Source organism: Mastacembelus armatus, chromosome 24, assembly GCF_900324485.2.
Source record: "Mastacembelus armatus chromosome 24, fMasArm1.2, whole genome shotgun sequence".
Lineage (NCBI taxonomy): Eukaryota > Metazoa > Chordata > Actinopteri > Synbranchiformes > Mastacembelidae > Mastacembelus > Mastacembelus armatus.
The window spans coordinates 18,599,214-18,614,557 of NC_046656.1; the positions used below are offsets into that span (position 1 = coordinate 18,599,214).

Consider the following 15,344-nt stretch of genomic DNA (forward strand, 5'->3'; position numbering starts at 1 on the left):
TGTAAGAAGCAAGAGAGACAGTCACACACTCAAGTGTTCAGTTGCGCAGTCAGTCACACGCAGGTACACAGGATACTAAGGCTGGGTGAAAAGCTGACAGAGAAACGACAGAGAACACCCACTGGTTGCTCCTAGACACAGACAGCCTGCCCTATGTGTGGCTCCTCTCAAGGCTTCAAAGTAAGTTGGCACCATCCTTCTGAAACCATCTCACCGATGGTCATGAGGGACAGATTATACTAAGTATTCTGAATTATTTACCAGTAAGAGCTGTATTTTGATTTGACTTCATTCTTTACTGCAACATGGCATTGTCCTGTGAAACGTAATGTCAAACTTTGGTAAGGAATGCTTTCTAGAGTCAGCCGGTTAGATGTTGTCCTGTGAGGCACAGCTGTGTGCCTTTGACTCATGTCTTGATTTTCAGTATATATTTTCTGCTGTGTCACTAGGTTTGATGGTTTCGGACTGAGCTGTCACACTTGTGACAGTCATTCTGTGTGAGCTGTGGTGACACACTTCAGAGAAAAATAGAGTGAAACGTTGTCCATATATCTGTTCTTTTTTTTCTTCTTTTTTCTTCTTGAGAATAAGATATTTTTGTTATTGCAGCATATGTGCCAGTGTTGCACATACATGTCAGATTACTATGTGACTTTTAAAGGCTTTCTGCTTAATTAGGGAAAAAAGCAGACTGATAATTTCCATTTATGTGAATTATATTTACACTCAAGTGCACATGATTTCTTTAGAAGTCTTATGAGTGCTTACTAAATATTAGCAACCACAGATCTTATCTACTGCTATGTCAGAGGGAAACGGATGTGCCTTAAAAGGAAGAAGTTCTGAAAAGGCATATCTGGGCTTTGTCTGTTAATCACAAGCCCTCTATCTTTTTTCTTTCATTCTTCACGATTTTGCTGTTTGATCAGTCTGGGCACTCTGTTTTCGTCAGGGCTGGATTACCTGACAACAATCTTCCTGAGAAGGGAGAGAGACACAGAGCAACAGAGAAAGAAAGAGAAAGAGGGTTGGCTGGGAGCCAAATCCCAGTCAGGTCAGAGGAAGTCTGGTCAATTCACTGGGAGCACTGGTTTCCTTGTGAAAGTGGTCCTGCTTCAGGGCTGACGTGCACAGGAACCTCCCGTATAGACCTGGGGTTGTGATTTGGAGAGTCACAGGATGTATGGGACAGTGGGAGCAGCGGAGCAGCAAACAGAAGGTTCTACTTTGAAGTTTGTTTGTCCGGTAGAAACAGTTGATGGGAAAGTTGCATTCCTCGCCACTTCACCTCCTTTGTAACATCCCCAGTTTGCTGCTGCGTCTCACGGTTCACACCTCACTCTCTCAAATTTAATTTAGTTTTATTCAGATCTTTATTTCCCCTGATGCTTCAGTTTGTGGTTTGTATTATTTTTTTATTTACGTAAAAGGAAAAGGATGTCTCATGTAAAATGATTTCTCTGCATGGAATGACTGACATTTGGTGCTTGATTTCTCCATCTTTTGTGCAGGGCTCTGCCTCTCACTGCACCACAGCCATGTTAACCTCAGAAAGGTCACCACAAAGCACAAGGGTCAGCGCAGCAGCAATGCCAGAGACACAGGATGTAGACATGACATCGTGGAGTGAAGCAGAGTTTGAGGAGAAGTGCACTTACATTGTGAAGGACCAGCCTCTGGAAGATGAGTCCAAAAACCACTGGAGGACACGGGCTGAGAGATCCTTACCCAGAAACCTGGTCCTGAAACACCGCCACAACACAGCAGAGGTATGTAGCAAAGTAAACTTTGTTACAGTATGGTTGGTAGTATTCAAATAGGCTAAAACAATAAACTGGAAATGATCAAATAATCAGTCAAATAATTACATATTTCTAGTTAGTATAGGCAAATTATCTGTTAGCAAACGTCATAGTTGTTTAAGCTTTATATACCTGCCAACTCTATCACATTCTTCCATCCAGCCATCTATCCTTGGGTGGGAAGTATTTTTGACATGGTGTTGTCTAATTTCAGCCCTTCCTCTCTACTATGACTGCACTGAGGCAAAGACAGAGACAATAGCCAAACCCCTGAGCATTCAGCCCAAGGTCTCTATGATTAGTAGCTACCTTAGAATCACAACCCTTTGTCCAAGCACACAATTAAATCATAACACAAAGCTGAGGCACTGGGGCCCATCTTATTAACAGCACTGTAAATAATCGTCTGCATTAAATGCGATGCAGTTACAGTGAAGGATAATTTATGTTTAACTGCATTGACAAGGGCTAGGGAATTACAGACAGTGTGGTCAATGCATGACAAAAGAATAACCCAGTCTGGACTATTTATGATGAGAAAACATTAGGTTTCCTAGTGTAAGATTAGGGCAGGGCTCCTGAAAGATGGAAGTCAGGTGAGATCAGAGGAAATAGCCCAGGTGTCTGTAGCAATATACCTGTGCTACCACTTTGACTTTCTAAATAGGTCTGTCTGGAGTGTTGTTGACACCAAAAGAACAGGATAGGTTACAGTAATCTATGACACTAGGGCAACTCAAATGGAGTGGACAGACAAAGCTGATAAAAGCAAGGGTAAATCTAGCTGGATAAACTACAGATAAACTGTATAGCCAAGCCTGTAGTAGTTGATCCATCTATGTACACTTTGGCAGCATTGCACCAAGATGAAAGAGAGAATACATTACCATTGCTTTAGGGGGATTTGAATACAGAGCTCAAGGTGCAGTTGATTGGCTGGGGTGTGTCCTTGACACCTTATCCTCCCTTCCCCACCCTGAAGGCTTGAGACAGAGGGGTGAGTTTCACACCTGGAGCTAGAAGAACAAGAGTAGTGGTGAAATTTTAATATGGCGGAGAAACTAAAGATAACTTTGGTGATCGGCTTATGAATTATTCAGCAAGGAAAGAGCACATTCAGTCACCACAGTAAAATTCTCATTTTCTTAGTGGAAGAGTTGGTGGAATAAGCATTTAGCTAATTTCCTAAATGCTTATTCCCTTTTTCAGGAAACAGTTATTCTCGAGACACAGCTTTCCAGTGATTCTTTATGTTAATCATCATGAAACAGGGAGGGGGATTGAGGATCAGATAAGGAGGACTGTATTCCTAAGAATGCTATCCTCGTAATTATGTTTTTTTTTTATCTCAGTGTGTAATCAGCTGCTGGCTCAGGCCACCATCCTGTGAGCTTCTCTGTTTGATTCCATGCACTCCTGATAAACAGGTGCTCGGGGTGACCAGTAAGGAGCTGATTCCTAAAGGGACTCGTTTTGGTCCTCTGGTGGGGGAAAGATACACCAACGAAACGCTGCTGAAAGACGCTAACAGGAAGTACTTTTGGAGGGTAAGTGAGCTGCATGTGAGTCTCTGGATTTGTGTACTTGCATGTGAAATTCATCTGTTTGTGTTTCAAAACTGTTCACATCCTGTATCTCCATCTGGAGATGTTGCTGTGGCTGTGTGGTGCCACAGGTTAGCAGTTGTGGTCAATGTCTGACATCCTGTGAAAATATGATGCTGTTTGCCATTGTCATTGCCATTCTTTAAATGCTAGATTTAAGGTGCATGCACTGTATAAGAGAGTTTGCCCGTTCTGTGCATGGCTGTCTGAGGTCACACACGCACAGCTGTTTGGTTTCAGTGACGCAGCGGTTCTCCTTTCTCTCCGCCTCTCGCAGCAGTGGTATCACTGCCAGTAAACACACCATAGACATGTCCACGCTTCCCCCGACTCACCAACTCTCACAGTGACTAAGCAAGGAAGTGGCTTTGAGCCTGAGAATTATGTTTATCAATCAGTAGCACAAGGACATCTTCCATTACACACATTCACATTCGTTTAAGTCTACAGTAAAGAGTCAGCAACCTTGAAATCATGCAACCAAAATTTGCATCAGCCATAACACAGACAGCCTGTTCATAGCTGCAGACATGACTCAACTGAAAGCTCAGCTTTAAAGAGTAGATACAGAGCGTTTTATAGACCTAAACAGGGGGGAGGGTTAACGCTTGAATGAGCTGCGTCTTAAAAGGTCAGCAATTGTTCAATGATGCAGTGATGATTCCACCACGAAAGTTTTAGGCGAGATTAGTATAGTGGAAAATATTAAACCCAATATTAGATTCCAGTCATACAGTGAAATTTGCTTTCGTTGCTTCTGTAACTCCAGATGACTTGTCTGCCAAAAAGACAGACAGCACCTTTGTCAGCAAAATACAGTATTTACCATAAAGGCATCAGAAACCTGTGACATCATAGTTTCAGATTCAAAGCATGCCATGGTATTGATTTGTCATCATCGCCTGAATTATCACTGATCTTGTTATCTCTTTCCTCATGCTGTAGGTCTTCGAGGATGGGCACCTACACCACATCCTGGACGGCTTGAATGAGGAGCAGAGCAACTGGATGCGCTACGTCAACCCAGCCTGTTCTGTGGAGAAGCAGAACCTGGTTGCATGCCAGAACGGTCTGGACGTCTACTTCTACACTATCAAACCACTTCAGCCGGGCCAGGAGCTTCTGGTGTGGTACTGTCCTGAATTCGCCCAGCGCTGTAACTACCCTCCACTGGGCCAACTGGCTATTGAGGGTAATGGTAAGTATATGAGTGGTGGTAGTATCCATCTAGGAAGGTGCAAGGGCTGTTGCTAAAGTTAAGAGACACCATCCCTATGCCCACGCTTTGAGACAAATCTGGTGTGTATTGTCTAGTAAGGCTTCCGATCAAAACGCTGGCAGACTGACACACTCTTTGTGTGGGTGTTTAAGAAGTTACTCAGTCACACCCACAGCCCTTTTGTTAAAGCAGCACACAAAGGGAGAGAGCAGAGTCCTGAAAGCAGAGAGGGCCTGTCTCACAGGTGTAGCCATAGTACAGAGTAAGATGAGACCAATTTCAGGACTTTAGGCAATGTTTCAGTTTCCCTTTTTCAGCCCCACACAGAGATACAGCTGACAGCTCATTTACGCACAGAACGGTTGGTTTTCACTCACAAACACAAAGAGCGCACATGCTAACAGGGAGGCCACATTCACACACCAAAATACTCATTTACACGCACGCTCACACATGCTCACACAGAAGAGGCTGCCTGAGGTGCTGACAGCCTTCTGGCACGACTCCCTTATTTATTTGGTCCTTAAGGAGGAAGAGAGGTAGGAAGAGCTCCAGTGACTAGTTGAACTTCCTGACAAGGCAACCCGCTGACAGATTGATATCTCTCCGAGTGTTGTCTGTTTGTTTGCTGAGAGTTGGCCTCTCAGGAGCAGGGGAAGGGTAACAGAGGGGCACATGGTAGATAAGAGGTGCTGTGTTTGTGTGGGCTGACATTAATTGTGTCAGAGATTAGGTGAAATACTTCTGTATTTTGTCTTCCTTTTGCCTGTGTGTGGAATAAGTTTCTCCTCGTGACTTCCTGGATTTAAGAACTTACTCAGATGAAATATAAATTTAGATCAACATTTAGTAAGCTTGACCTGTGCCTAGAATTCTGTGGAAAATAAAGTTTATTTGTAGGTTATGGCTGCTCTACTTTCCGTGCTATTAAGCATATTTTAGGATTATTCATGTATGTGTGAAATCTGTGGTTCATCACTTTTCTTATAAATAAGTAGCTTTTACTCCAGTGTAAAATATGTAAAAGTGTAAATAGTATACTGTACCCACTAGCACAGTCCTCCACACTGTCTGTATCCTGATCAGGCATCTATTGTTTCACTTCTGGTGTCCACTTTCATTGAGTGCCAGGACCAGTCTGGGAGACGGTGCAGAAAGAGGCACACACACCTGATAAAAACACACATGGTTACTTCAAATTGGGTTGGGCAAGAGTAGATACCTTCAAAAATCAGAACAATGTCACAGACGTGTATTTCAACTAACAATATTGTTAGAGCTACTATACATTTTAAAATGTTTTAAAGAACCTGTTTCTGATGTCACATGTCTATTGTTTCATTTGTCTCACAGAACAGAGTAAAGCTCAGGAGAAGACAACAAGGAAACGAGGACACAGTGTGTCAGAAATCCTCCGAGATGAGCCGTCTAAATCACTGACTACCCGTTCCAGACATCCAGACAATCCTTTGCCTCGCCCCGATCTCTCAGCAGTTTTTCCACTGTGCCCTCGTGTTGTCTACCCAATCCAGCCTCACTTAATTCATGAGCACAGATATGCACCTCTGCCATCCTGTAGCCCTCCAGCTGCCAAAAGGCCAGCTCTCAGAAGCCCTGTCCCTCCTCATTTGCACTTTCAGCATAGTCAAGGCCCTGTTATAGCAAAACCTTACCAAGAGCTCTCTGTGCCTGATCGAGTTGATCCTGCTCTGAAGCACGCTCCATATCTTCTGCCTCACTACACACTTGGCCTTAATAGCATTCTACCTCGTTCATACCCATTTTACAACGATCGACTGAAATCTCACTTAACACTCCAATCTCATTTGCTGCCTTTTGATGGCTATCCACAGCTCCTCCACCCTCCAGCCAACAAAGACTTGACACTTGCACTATCCAGTACCAAACCAGACCTCATTCTTTCTCCAGCCAGCAATCACAAAGATAACAAAGACCTCATATCCAAAGGCACAAGCAACCTTGGGATCCTCTCGAATGATCTCATAGGATTCAAACACTGTCCTTCCAGCAATGTCCACGCAGACCTCACTATACCCCCTAAGTCCAGTGCCTCACCTATGGTCACCTCACTTCGCGGAGCACTGCCCTCTCTTGCACCTGGAGGATGCTCACCACCGGCGGGCATGGCCGCCTACTCTGACTGCCTCCCTTCTAAGCCCACCTCAGCCACTCAGAGCAATGCTGAAGATGCAGTGGACCTCAGGAAAAACAAACAAGGAGGGCAGATAATTGGCTACAAGACCCTGTCTTACCCTCTCAGCAGGCAGAATGGAAAGATTCGCTATGAGTGCAACGTCTGTGGAAAGGTCTTTGGACAGCTATCCAACCTTAAGGTATTAAAGCACGATGGGGAAATTCCTGTAATACCTAGATGCAGTTGTTTACTTTCTTACATTTAACAGAATAAAGTAAATTCTCGTCTCTGTAATGCCATCCTCAGGTCCATCTGCGAGTACACAGTGGAGAGCGTCCCTTCAGGTGTCAGACCTGCAACAAGAATTTCACTCAGCTGGCCCACCTGCAGAAACACTACCTGGTTCACACAGGAGAGAAGCCACATGAATGCAAGGTATGGCTGCAGCTGCTAAAGAGATAGCTTAACCTTTTAGCTTAGCTTAACATGGAAGCAGCAGGGAAACAATCAGCCTGTCTCTGTCCAGATGTAAAGAACTACTAAAGCCATGATAATCATTACTTATATATATCTTGCTTGTTCAATCTGTATGAATGAAACATAAAAATGACAATTGATTGTTTTACATCATGTTATATACAAGATTATTTCTTTATCCAAACAACCAGATAACTGCTAATACAATTATGACTAGATTTTTACATTTACAAGTAAAACAAAGTATCATCTTCAGAGTTGGTGGGACACGTGACAGAGAAAAGTTAAAAACAACATATTGTCTTCTCTGGTTTTGACACAGGTGTGCCATAAGCGCTTCAGTAGCACTAGTAACTTGAAGACCCACCAACGGCTACACTCAGGTGAGAGGCCTTACCAGTGCAAGCTCTGCCCTGCACGCTTTACTCAATTCATCCACCTCAAGCTCCACAAACGCCTGCACAGTGGGGAACGGCCTCACCGATGCCCCAACTGCCCCTGTGCCTATCTCCACAACTGCAGCCTTCAGGTGCATCTCCAGGGCTTCTGCCCTCTCTCCCCCTCGGCCTCCCACACACACTCACCAGAAGAGCTACACAGAGTCAACACCGAGATCGAGAGGTTTGACATGTCCGAGGCGGCGGAGCAGCTTGAGGTCATGGCTGCAGAGGCCGACACTGACAAGGGAAGTGTTGTTGACCTAATACAGAAGATGGACACTCAGAACGATGGCACCAGAGGGGACACTGAGCTTAAAATCTACAGATCAGCAAAAGAGTGTCCTGGTGTTTAGCTGCGTCATGGCAGCCCTCTACCTCTGCATCCACCCAGCATCAAGCTGGAGTCAGACTGCATAGCAAAGCCCTAAGACAGCCTTGCTAATCCACCCATATAATCTTTATAGGTCAAATCAGCAGCTGTCTGTTACTGCCCTATTTGAAGTAAAGCCTTATCTCAATCATGGATTGCCTAGCCTATTCTCAAACGAGACTGTAGCGTGTGAAGAATCAAGATTTTACCAGCATGGCCTGGGGCCAGTGACTTTATTCATTTTATGAATACATCTTTGTTAATTTATTGTGTTCTGCTAATTTTAATCAAAAATGTATAAAAGCACAGAACTGTGATATTTTCTGCTATTTTTTTTTAATATATCACTCGAACATCATGGAACAGCCAAACATGTGATTATGCATAAACAAGATCTGCCTTTTAGTTGTGGTTTCACTGTGTGGGACTATTTCTCTATGTAGGTGTATTTATGTCTTTCAATTAAAGTGAAAATTACTGTACAGACATGATTGTAAATGAGCTAAGCACTGAGATGATAACGTAGAACATAACTGTTTGTGTGTATGGGTGATAATTGCCTTTGTGTCTGCCTGTGTGTGTGTGTGTGTGTGTGACGTAGAGAAACATCCTGTTATGAGTCTTAGGATATTCATCATCAGGAACGCATCAACCTTCACCCTTAAAAAAAAATATATCAAAATAGCACAAATAACAAAATCATTTTAATTATTTATAAAGCCTGCTAATTTTGTATACACTCAATTATATTTTAGTTTCAGTAGCCTTTTAACTGCGTGACAGGTGACTCTACAGTATATTCTAAGATATATAGTTGGAATATTATTTCTCAGCAGTGCGTCTTTTAACCAGAACAGAATCTGCCAACAATACAGTCATGCTCTGTCACTCTGATCCTCACATTACAGCCTTTAAAGCAGAATCAGGAGGCCTAGTGTGTTTAACAGTACAGCCACTGGTGAAACGAATACAGCAGGTCACGGTGTCTATCTTTGTCTTTCACCTCCCTGCAAGAACAGCATTGAAAGATGAAGGTCCTGCAGGCAGAAGAAAAGAACATCAGCTATATTTTTGCTAAGTACTGAGTCTTAATAAAAGTCTAAGCTGACCCTGACCTGTGGGGATTCAGATCGATAAATAACAGGCCGTTTATGGTTTGAAGAAGCGGCCAGTGTGGAGTGTAGAACAGGTGAGGCTTCCCAGGTGAGGGCGGTGTGCTCGGTGCGGGTCGATGCCGCTTTAAAATCGCGCACTGACGTCAGATGTTTTGGACGGGGAGGCAGGCAGCGGGAGAAGAAGGGAGCGGATTTGCACAGGGTGAAGGATGCCCAGGATAATGTCACCGGATTATTCGCTTTGCCATCTATCCGTATCATGATGAACGCTGCTGCGGCGGTAGCCCGCAGGATGCCGTCGGCGGCCCGACGGAGCGGGTGCTGGATAGCCTGGTGCCAGGCGGTCCTGTTCGGCGTGTCGGCGCTGGTTATCGTGGCCGAACGGAGCGCTCGTAAGTGGGCACAGAATTGCGAGCGGTAGCGGCCGATAGTTTGTTGGCTTCCGAGCCGAAATGAAATATGCTGGTTGAAACAATAGGTTTTGGTCTGTTTGTGTGGCAGGTTTGATGAATGGAATGTACCGTTGCACAGCCATGATGCCTCTTGCTGGAAGTCCACCACCAGCAGCCGTAACGTTAGTTCAGGATAGACAATTCAGATGGTAACGTTATAATAAAACCTTTAACGTTACTGAATTTGCATTTGAATGCAATTCAGCCTATGCAGCAATAAACAGGTCAGCACAGCTGGGGTGGCCAAACTGGCCCCGGGTCCTTCAGGGGTCATTCAGTAGGATCACACAACCAGATAATAATTCGCCTTAATTAAGCAGTACAAGCCTGTCCTTGATACCTATAGGAATATAATCCTCAACGTATATATTTCATTTTTTACATTTAATTAAAATATTTGACCGTTAGGATTGAGGTTATGATGTTTTCCAGTTCGTGCACATCTGGACTCTTTATTAAAACACTGTGCAGCACAGTGTGATGATTCCCTGACTAAGCAGATCAATAGGGCAAGGGCAGGACACAGGAGCCACAAGGTGGCTGAGTGTGTACAGTGTGACTTTGTCTTCAGCACATAGGCCTATACCTTTCCCAGCTGATAAAAATACTCACTGTGGTCTGGACAGGACCCAACCTGTGTCATCTATACAGTGGTGCACTTTCTGGTCCCTGACATGTCAGTATTTCACAAGTGTAAGGAGTCTTATGTAACTAAAGACAAATAATTGTCCACTGTGTTAAAGCCTGAAATCTAACTGTGCTCTCTTCCTGGAGCAGCTTGTATCATCTCATTTGGAGAGCTTTACCTTTAATGAAAGGACAGTGCACAAGGTGCACGTGCCTTTTAATTTCTCAAGTACTGGTCTCTGCAGCTTCTGACAAATCCTCACACATATGCTGGGTGTTTGTGCTGTTGTTCTCTTTACAAACTGCACAACTACATTGTAAATCAGACAAACATACATGCACCTGATATTTATACTACCTTGCATTTGTATGCCTGTGTGTTATGTGTGTGAATGTGTCAGTGATCTACTGTATAGGGTTTTATCTTTGGAATGAAGAGATGCAGTGGGCAGGCCTCACTCTTGGCCTCTTTCTACCGGGGACAGCAGTTCAACTGCTAAGTGCGAAATGGTACTATGATGACGGTGATGACAGGCGATGCTATATCTCTGTCATACACATTCTGCACTTGGGGATTTTCAAAAGGTGAGCTTTTTTTGTGTTATGTACAAATATAACATCATTAGCACCATTAGAAACGATCTTTAGCATTTAATCCCATGTGCTCCTATCCCTAGTAGGACCTGACAACCCTGACATATTTAGCACCCATCAAAGTACACAGTAAAATTTGCAATCACACTATTGTCTCTCTGGTTCTGTGCATCCATACTTTGCCATATATTTCTGGCTCCCCCCTCTGGCAGGTTATGGGACTGCATGAGGACTGTGCTGCGCATGCAGGGCTCAGTGGCAGAGCTGGGAGCTGCTGTCATGCAGCAGGCAGATGTTGCTGCCCTTTGGCTTCTGGAGGCCCTCATCCTCACACTGCCTCAGAGTCTGCTGCAGGCATATGTTGTGGTGTCTACTGATGTAGGCATCATGTCACCAGGTAAAAAGGCTTTTTTCACTCTACATGATGTTCGTGATGTGTCATTTGTTCTAGTCTGAGTCAGATAATGCTTTTCTTCATATCTTCTCCTTTTGTTTTTACCTCCAGTGGCCTACTGCTGTGGTCTGTGTGTGCTGTCAATTTCGTGGGCCCTGGTTCTGTACAGTAGAGCTTGCTGTCTGATCCGCCCGGGCCACCTGGCCATGCCTCCGGCAGCCCTGCTGTGCCAGCTGGTGTGGAGGGCAGGCATGCTGGCTGCCAGAGTGACTTGCCTCATGTTCTTTGCCAGGGTCTTTAACTGGTGGATCTTTGGAGTAGCTGGTGAGCAGCAAGCTCCAGTGATGCCTTTGTGTAGCTGACACTTGTCTCTGACACCCTTGAAAGGAGAAAGTATACAGCGAGATGATAATAAATCATTGCAGTATAGGAACATAGTATACAAATGCAAATAAAAGTGCAAGAGCCTCTGTGACTAGATCACACAGAAATTGTAAATGTTAAATATGTAAAATTTTTGTTTATTCACATTTAAGTTAATGAGTGATATAATTACCGTCAAAGTGCTGCAAGGTGTCCTCTTGATCCAGTTTGTCACTTGCTCCTCTGCATCAGTGCTTGTACCTTCTAGTCTATTTTTATGTTGACCTCCAGGGTTCCACTGGCTCACGGCCTCCTTTTGGCTGGTATCACAGCAACCAGACATCTGCACTGGCCCCTGGTGTTGGCGTGCCTTTAACAGCATCTTGGGGCTTGTTCACGTCTTCCTCTTCCTCAACATCAAAGATGGACCATCACGTTTCCGCATGGCCAGCTTTTATGCAGTAAGACATGGCTTTGGATGAATCTGCTGTTGCTCCTGGTTTCAGTGTGTTGTTTTCTTATGGCAGAACATATGTGCACATAGGTAGATTGCTACCAGTGTCATTTTCCTATCTGGGTCTATAGTCTGCAGATGACTGATGGCATTACCTTCTCTCCTCCCTCAGTTCATGCTTGTAGAGAACGCCACTCTGCTACTTGCTGCCTCTGACTTCCTTAGCGAAGCATCATGGGACAACATGACCCTTCCCACTGCTGTGCTGTGTAGCTTCCTCCTCGGTGAGTCACACTCTCCATCTGCACTCTGTTTTGTTACATATTTGTCTCGGATGTTTTTATAGTCAAAGCTTATAATTAGACTAGGGTCAATATAGTCGAATGGTCTGTGTGGTTTGTGAGTAATACAACCCCAGTGGTGATTCAAATAGGTTAAAAGGAATAGAAGTAGTAGTTGTACAGCTTTCTGTACTGCATTACAAATAGCAATTGCTACTTGTTAAGTAATAGAAATATAGGTAGTGGAGTTTTTTGGCACATTAGTGGGCCAGTCTAGAGGTTGAGTCATGGCAACGTCTGATCTGATGTCTGATCTGATGTCTGATCTGATGTCTGATGAAGCCACTTGAATGGGTGGCGATACGTTTCACTTTTAAAGAACTGAAAGTCCAGTTACCATGACTCAACTTCTAGATAACTTTCCCTGGACAACTGAGAATCTACACAGACATTAGTGGGCCAGGATGAAAGATAAATATATTGATGCACACTTCAATATTTTCCACCTGCAGCATTTTTTAATTCATATCATTTTCCAACCACATCATGTTATAAGTCCACAGTCACACTGGGATTTAACTACACCCATACTGTACATTAATATTTACTATTAGTAGAAATATTTCATATCTAGGCTTTTTGGATGACATATTTAATTATACTACTGTCACATATTGCAGTGTTCCAGTCTTTAAAGGCTGCTCTACGTTTTATGATCCAGCAGATGTCTCTGTACTAATGATGTTTGAAGTCCCAAAGCTTTGAGTATTTCTCAAGCACAAGTTGGAAGAAAACTCCAAAGCTTCATTATGATTCATGTGTGTGACTTAAGTTAAGGCAAATCCAGGGCAGCCACATTGTTGTCTGCCATTCATTGTGATTTGGACTACACTGTATTGTCAATCACAGCTCTACCAAAACATACAAAAATCAATTATTCCCTGTCCCTGTGCATCCCAGGTGCTACCTCTCTTGTCCTGTACTACCGGTTCCTCCATCCCAAGTCAACAGAGATCTCCCAGGGTACGAACCACAACCACATGGGCAGCACGTGTATAGAACAGGGGGAGTCCTCCTTCTCTCTTGGGGACAAAAGCCTGCCAGTTCCCTCTATCCAAAACCATGGCAGCTTCTCACTCTCAGGCGTGGCTGGCTCTCTCCTGGAGCACCCTGGAACCTGTAGGGGCCGCCCTAACAGCTCCTGCCCTTGCTACCATCACCACTGGTTCTTGATACGGCTGGCTCTTAAAACAGGAGACCTGGGGAAGATCAACAGAGCCTATGGGGCTGGTGGAGCAGCAACAATGCTGGACATGGAGGAGTACAACCACGAGTATAAGAGTAACGAGGGCAGCACTCTGACAGCAGGTGGCAGCTGTGAGGGCGTCTCCACCTCTGAGTCTCAGGGGAAGGGTCTGGCACCGCTCTCAGACTGCAAAGATGAATTCCAGAGTGTGAGCGAACCCACATCAACTGAACAACATGAAGAAGAGGATGACAGCCTGGAAATGGAGAGCCCGCTGGAGTCTCCCACATCAGATTTTAAACGCAGCTCACCAGAGGGCAAGTCTGTGTTTGGAGACAGTCCAGAGCCATATTTCTGCCCCACAGAGTCAAGTTCAACCCTGTATTTCAGCGCTGATCCTCAGTCTCCCAGCAGTGCCAGCAACCCTCGCTTGGACAGGGACATTGGCGGTTTGGAACAGGGGGTTCGCCTTAACTCTATCCCTAGTGATCCGGCCCTTCACAGAGATGTTCGTGGGCTCATGGTTGGGACACGTTGCACTTCCACTCCAAAACTGGACTCTGGACTGCTGGACTCTCCCTACAGCATCCCCCATCTCACAGGTCCAAGGAGGCAGCTCATAATGTCTCGGAGAGAAGACGACGATAATTTATAGCTTTCTTGTGACAAAATCAGGAAAAGAGTGACAGCAACTGATCGATCATTAGAGCAGTACACCAACTTTTCAGAGGCCGTTGATTCAGCTGCTAACTGTTTTAGGGTGAGAAAGCCAGCAGAAAATTCACCTCTGTATGCCTATATATTTAGTACACTGTGGAGCATGTCATATGCAACATTTTGGAGATAATGACGACCTAGCCAGTATTCTTTCCAAATCATCACCTGTTTTCTAGAAGCAATGCATTGCCCAAATACTGGACACACAGAGGTGAAACCTTCAGCAGTGTTTTCATCAAGCATCCAGAAGATAATTAAATAGTATAAATAATTAGCCAGTAGGGTGGTATAAGAAGCTTAGACACATCTTCTACCTAAAAATTTTGGCAGAAATTCATGTAAACCTCAAGAATTATACTGTGCAATAAAATGAACACCTGTTCTGTGGGATTTTAATTGCATTGTGAGAAAGTAGCCATGAATTTTATCCATAACCATAATTAGAAATATGCAGCTGCTTTATGATCTCAGACAGCTGATGGCCTCTGTGTTACTTACTGAAACTGCTGCTATTCATGTTAATAACTGACATCAGCTATAAGAAAACTGAAATTATTTCTGAATCTAAAGGGGACCAGAGTGTCTGACCTTGGAATCTCTACCTACTCAACATAAGCCAGAGCTTCGTTGGCTTCTTAAAAGCACAACTATCTTGTGTACCATACATATATTGCTGTGTTTTTTTCCTTATTAACATAAAAAAACAGAATAATATACTGTATGTTTTGTATAATCATATCAACTGGCATTGCTTTGAGTAGCGCCAGCGTGTCAATCTGGCACAACTGTGTTTAATGTTTTAACTTTATTTACATGTTGACCATGTACTTAAATGTTTTTGGATTAACTTATGTTTAAAAAAAAAAAACAATGTCTCAGGCACTGACTTTAAAAAGCTTTCAAACGTCTACTGTGTAACTGTAAAAAGATGCTCCCTGAGGTACTTGTACATGTAGTGACTTTTTTATGTGCTCTTGATTGCTATTTTTAGGGAACAGACACGTTACTGCTCATTACTGATGTGTACAAAC

The 15,344-nt window shown here is 43.9% G+C and overlaps 2 protein-coding genes across 2 annotated transcripts; both read left to right on the top strand.

The window, feature by feature from the left end:
• On the top strand, positions 1-8,470 carry prdm1c (PR domain containing 1c, with ZNF domain). Its single transcript, XM_026319530.1, has 7 exons — positions 1-180; positions 1,515-1,772; positions 3,233-3,352; positions 4,355-4,607; positions 5,982-6,982; positions 7,090-7,218; positions 7,583-8,470. Exons 1-7 carry the CDS (start codon positions 154-156, stop codon positions 8,051-8,053), a joined length of 2,259 nt encoding a protein of 752 aa, XP_026175315.1. The 5' UTR covers positions 1-153; the 3' UTR covers positions 8,054-8,470.
• Positions 8,471-9,444: 974 nt separating this feature from the next.
• On the top strand, positions 9,445-14,368 carry xkr5a (XK related 5a). The gene is made up of 7 exons (XM_026319034.1): positions 9,445-9,577; positions 10,666-10,849; positions 11,071-11,255; positions 11,364-11,576; positions 11,907-12,076; positions 12,242-12,353; positions 13,311-14,368. Exons 1-7 carry the CDS (start codon positions 9,445-9,447, stop codon positions 14,249-14,251), a joined length of 1,938 nt encoding a protein of 645 aa, XP_026174819.1. The 3' UTR covers positions 14,252-14,368.
• The last annotated feature ends 976 nt before the right edge of the window (positions 14,369-15,344 follow it).

Excerpts from the sequence above, each read along its gene's own strand:
- prdm1c (XM_026319530.1), top strand. The coding sequence starts at position 154 with ATGTGTGGCTCCTCTCAAGGCTTCAAA. Across the intron at positions 3,353-4,354 it reads ACAGGAAGTACTTTTGGAGG|GTCTTCGAGGATGGGCACCT; the intron begins GTAAGTGAGCTG and ends CTCATGCTGTAG. Across the intron at positions 7,219-7,582 it reads AGAAGCCACATGAATGCAAG|GTGTGCCATAAGCGCTTCAG; the intron begins GTATGGCTGCAG and ends GTTTTGACACAG.
- xkr5a (XM_026319034.1), top strand. The coding sequence starts at position 9,445 with ATGATGAACGCTGCTGCGGCGGTAGCCCGCAGGATGCCGTCGGCGGCC. Across the intron at positions 9,578-10,665 it reads CGTGGCCGAACGGAGCGCTC|TGATCTACTGTATAGGGTTT; the intron begins GTAAGTGGGCAC and ends TGAATGTGTCAG. Across the intron at positions 10,850-11,070 it reads CACTTGGGGATTTTCAAAAG|GTTATGGGACTGCATGAGGA; the intron begins GTGAGCTTTTTT and ends CCCCTCTGGCAG.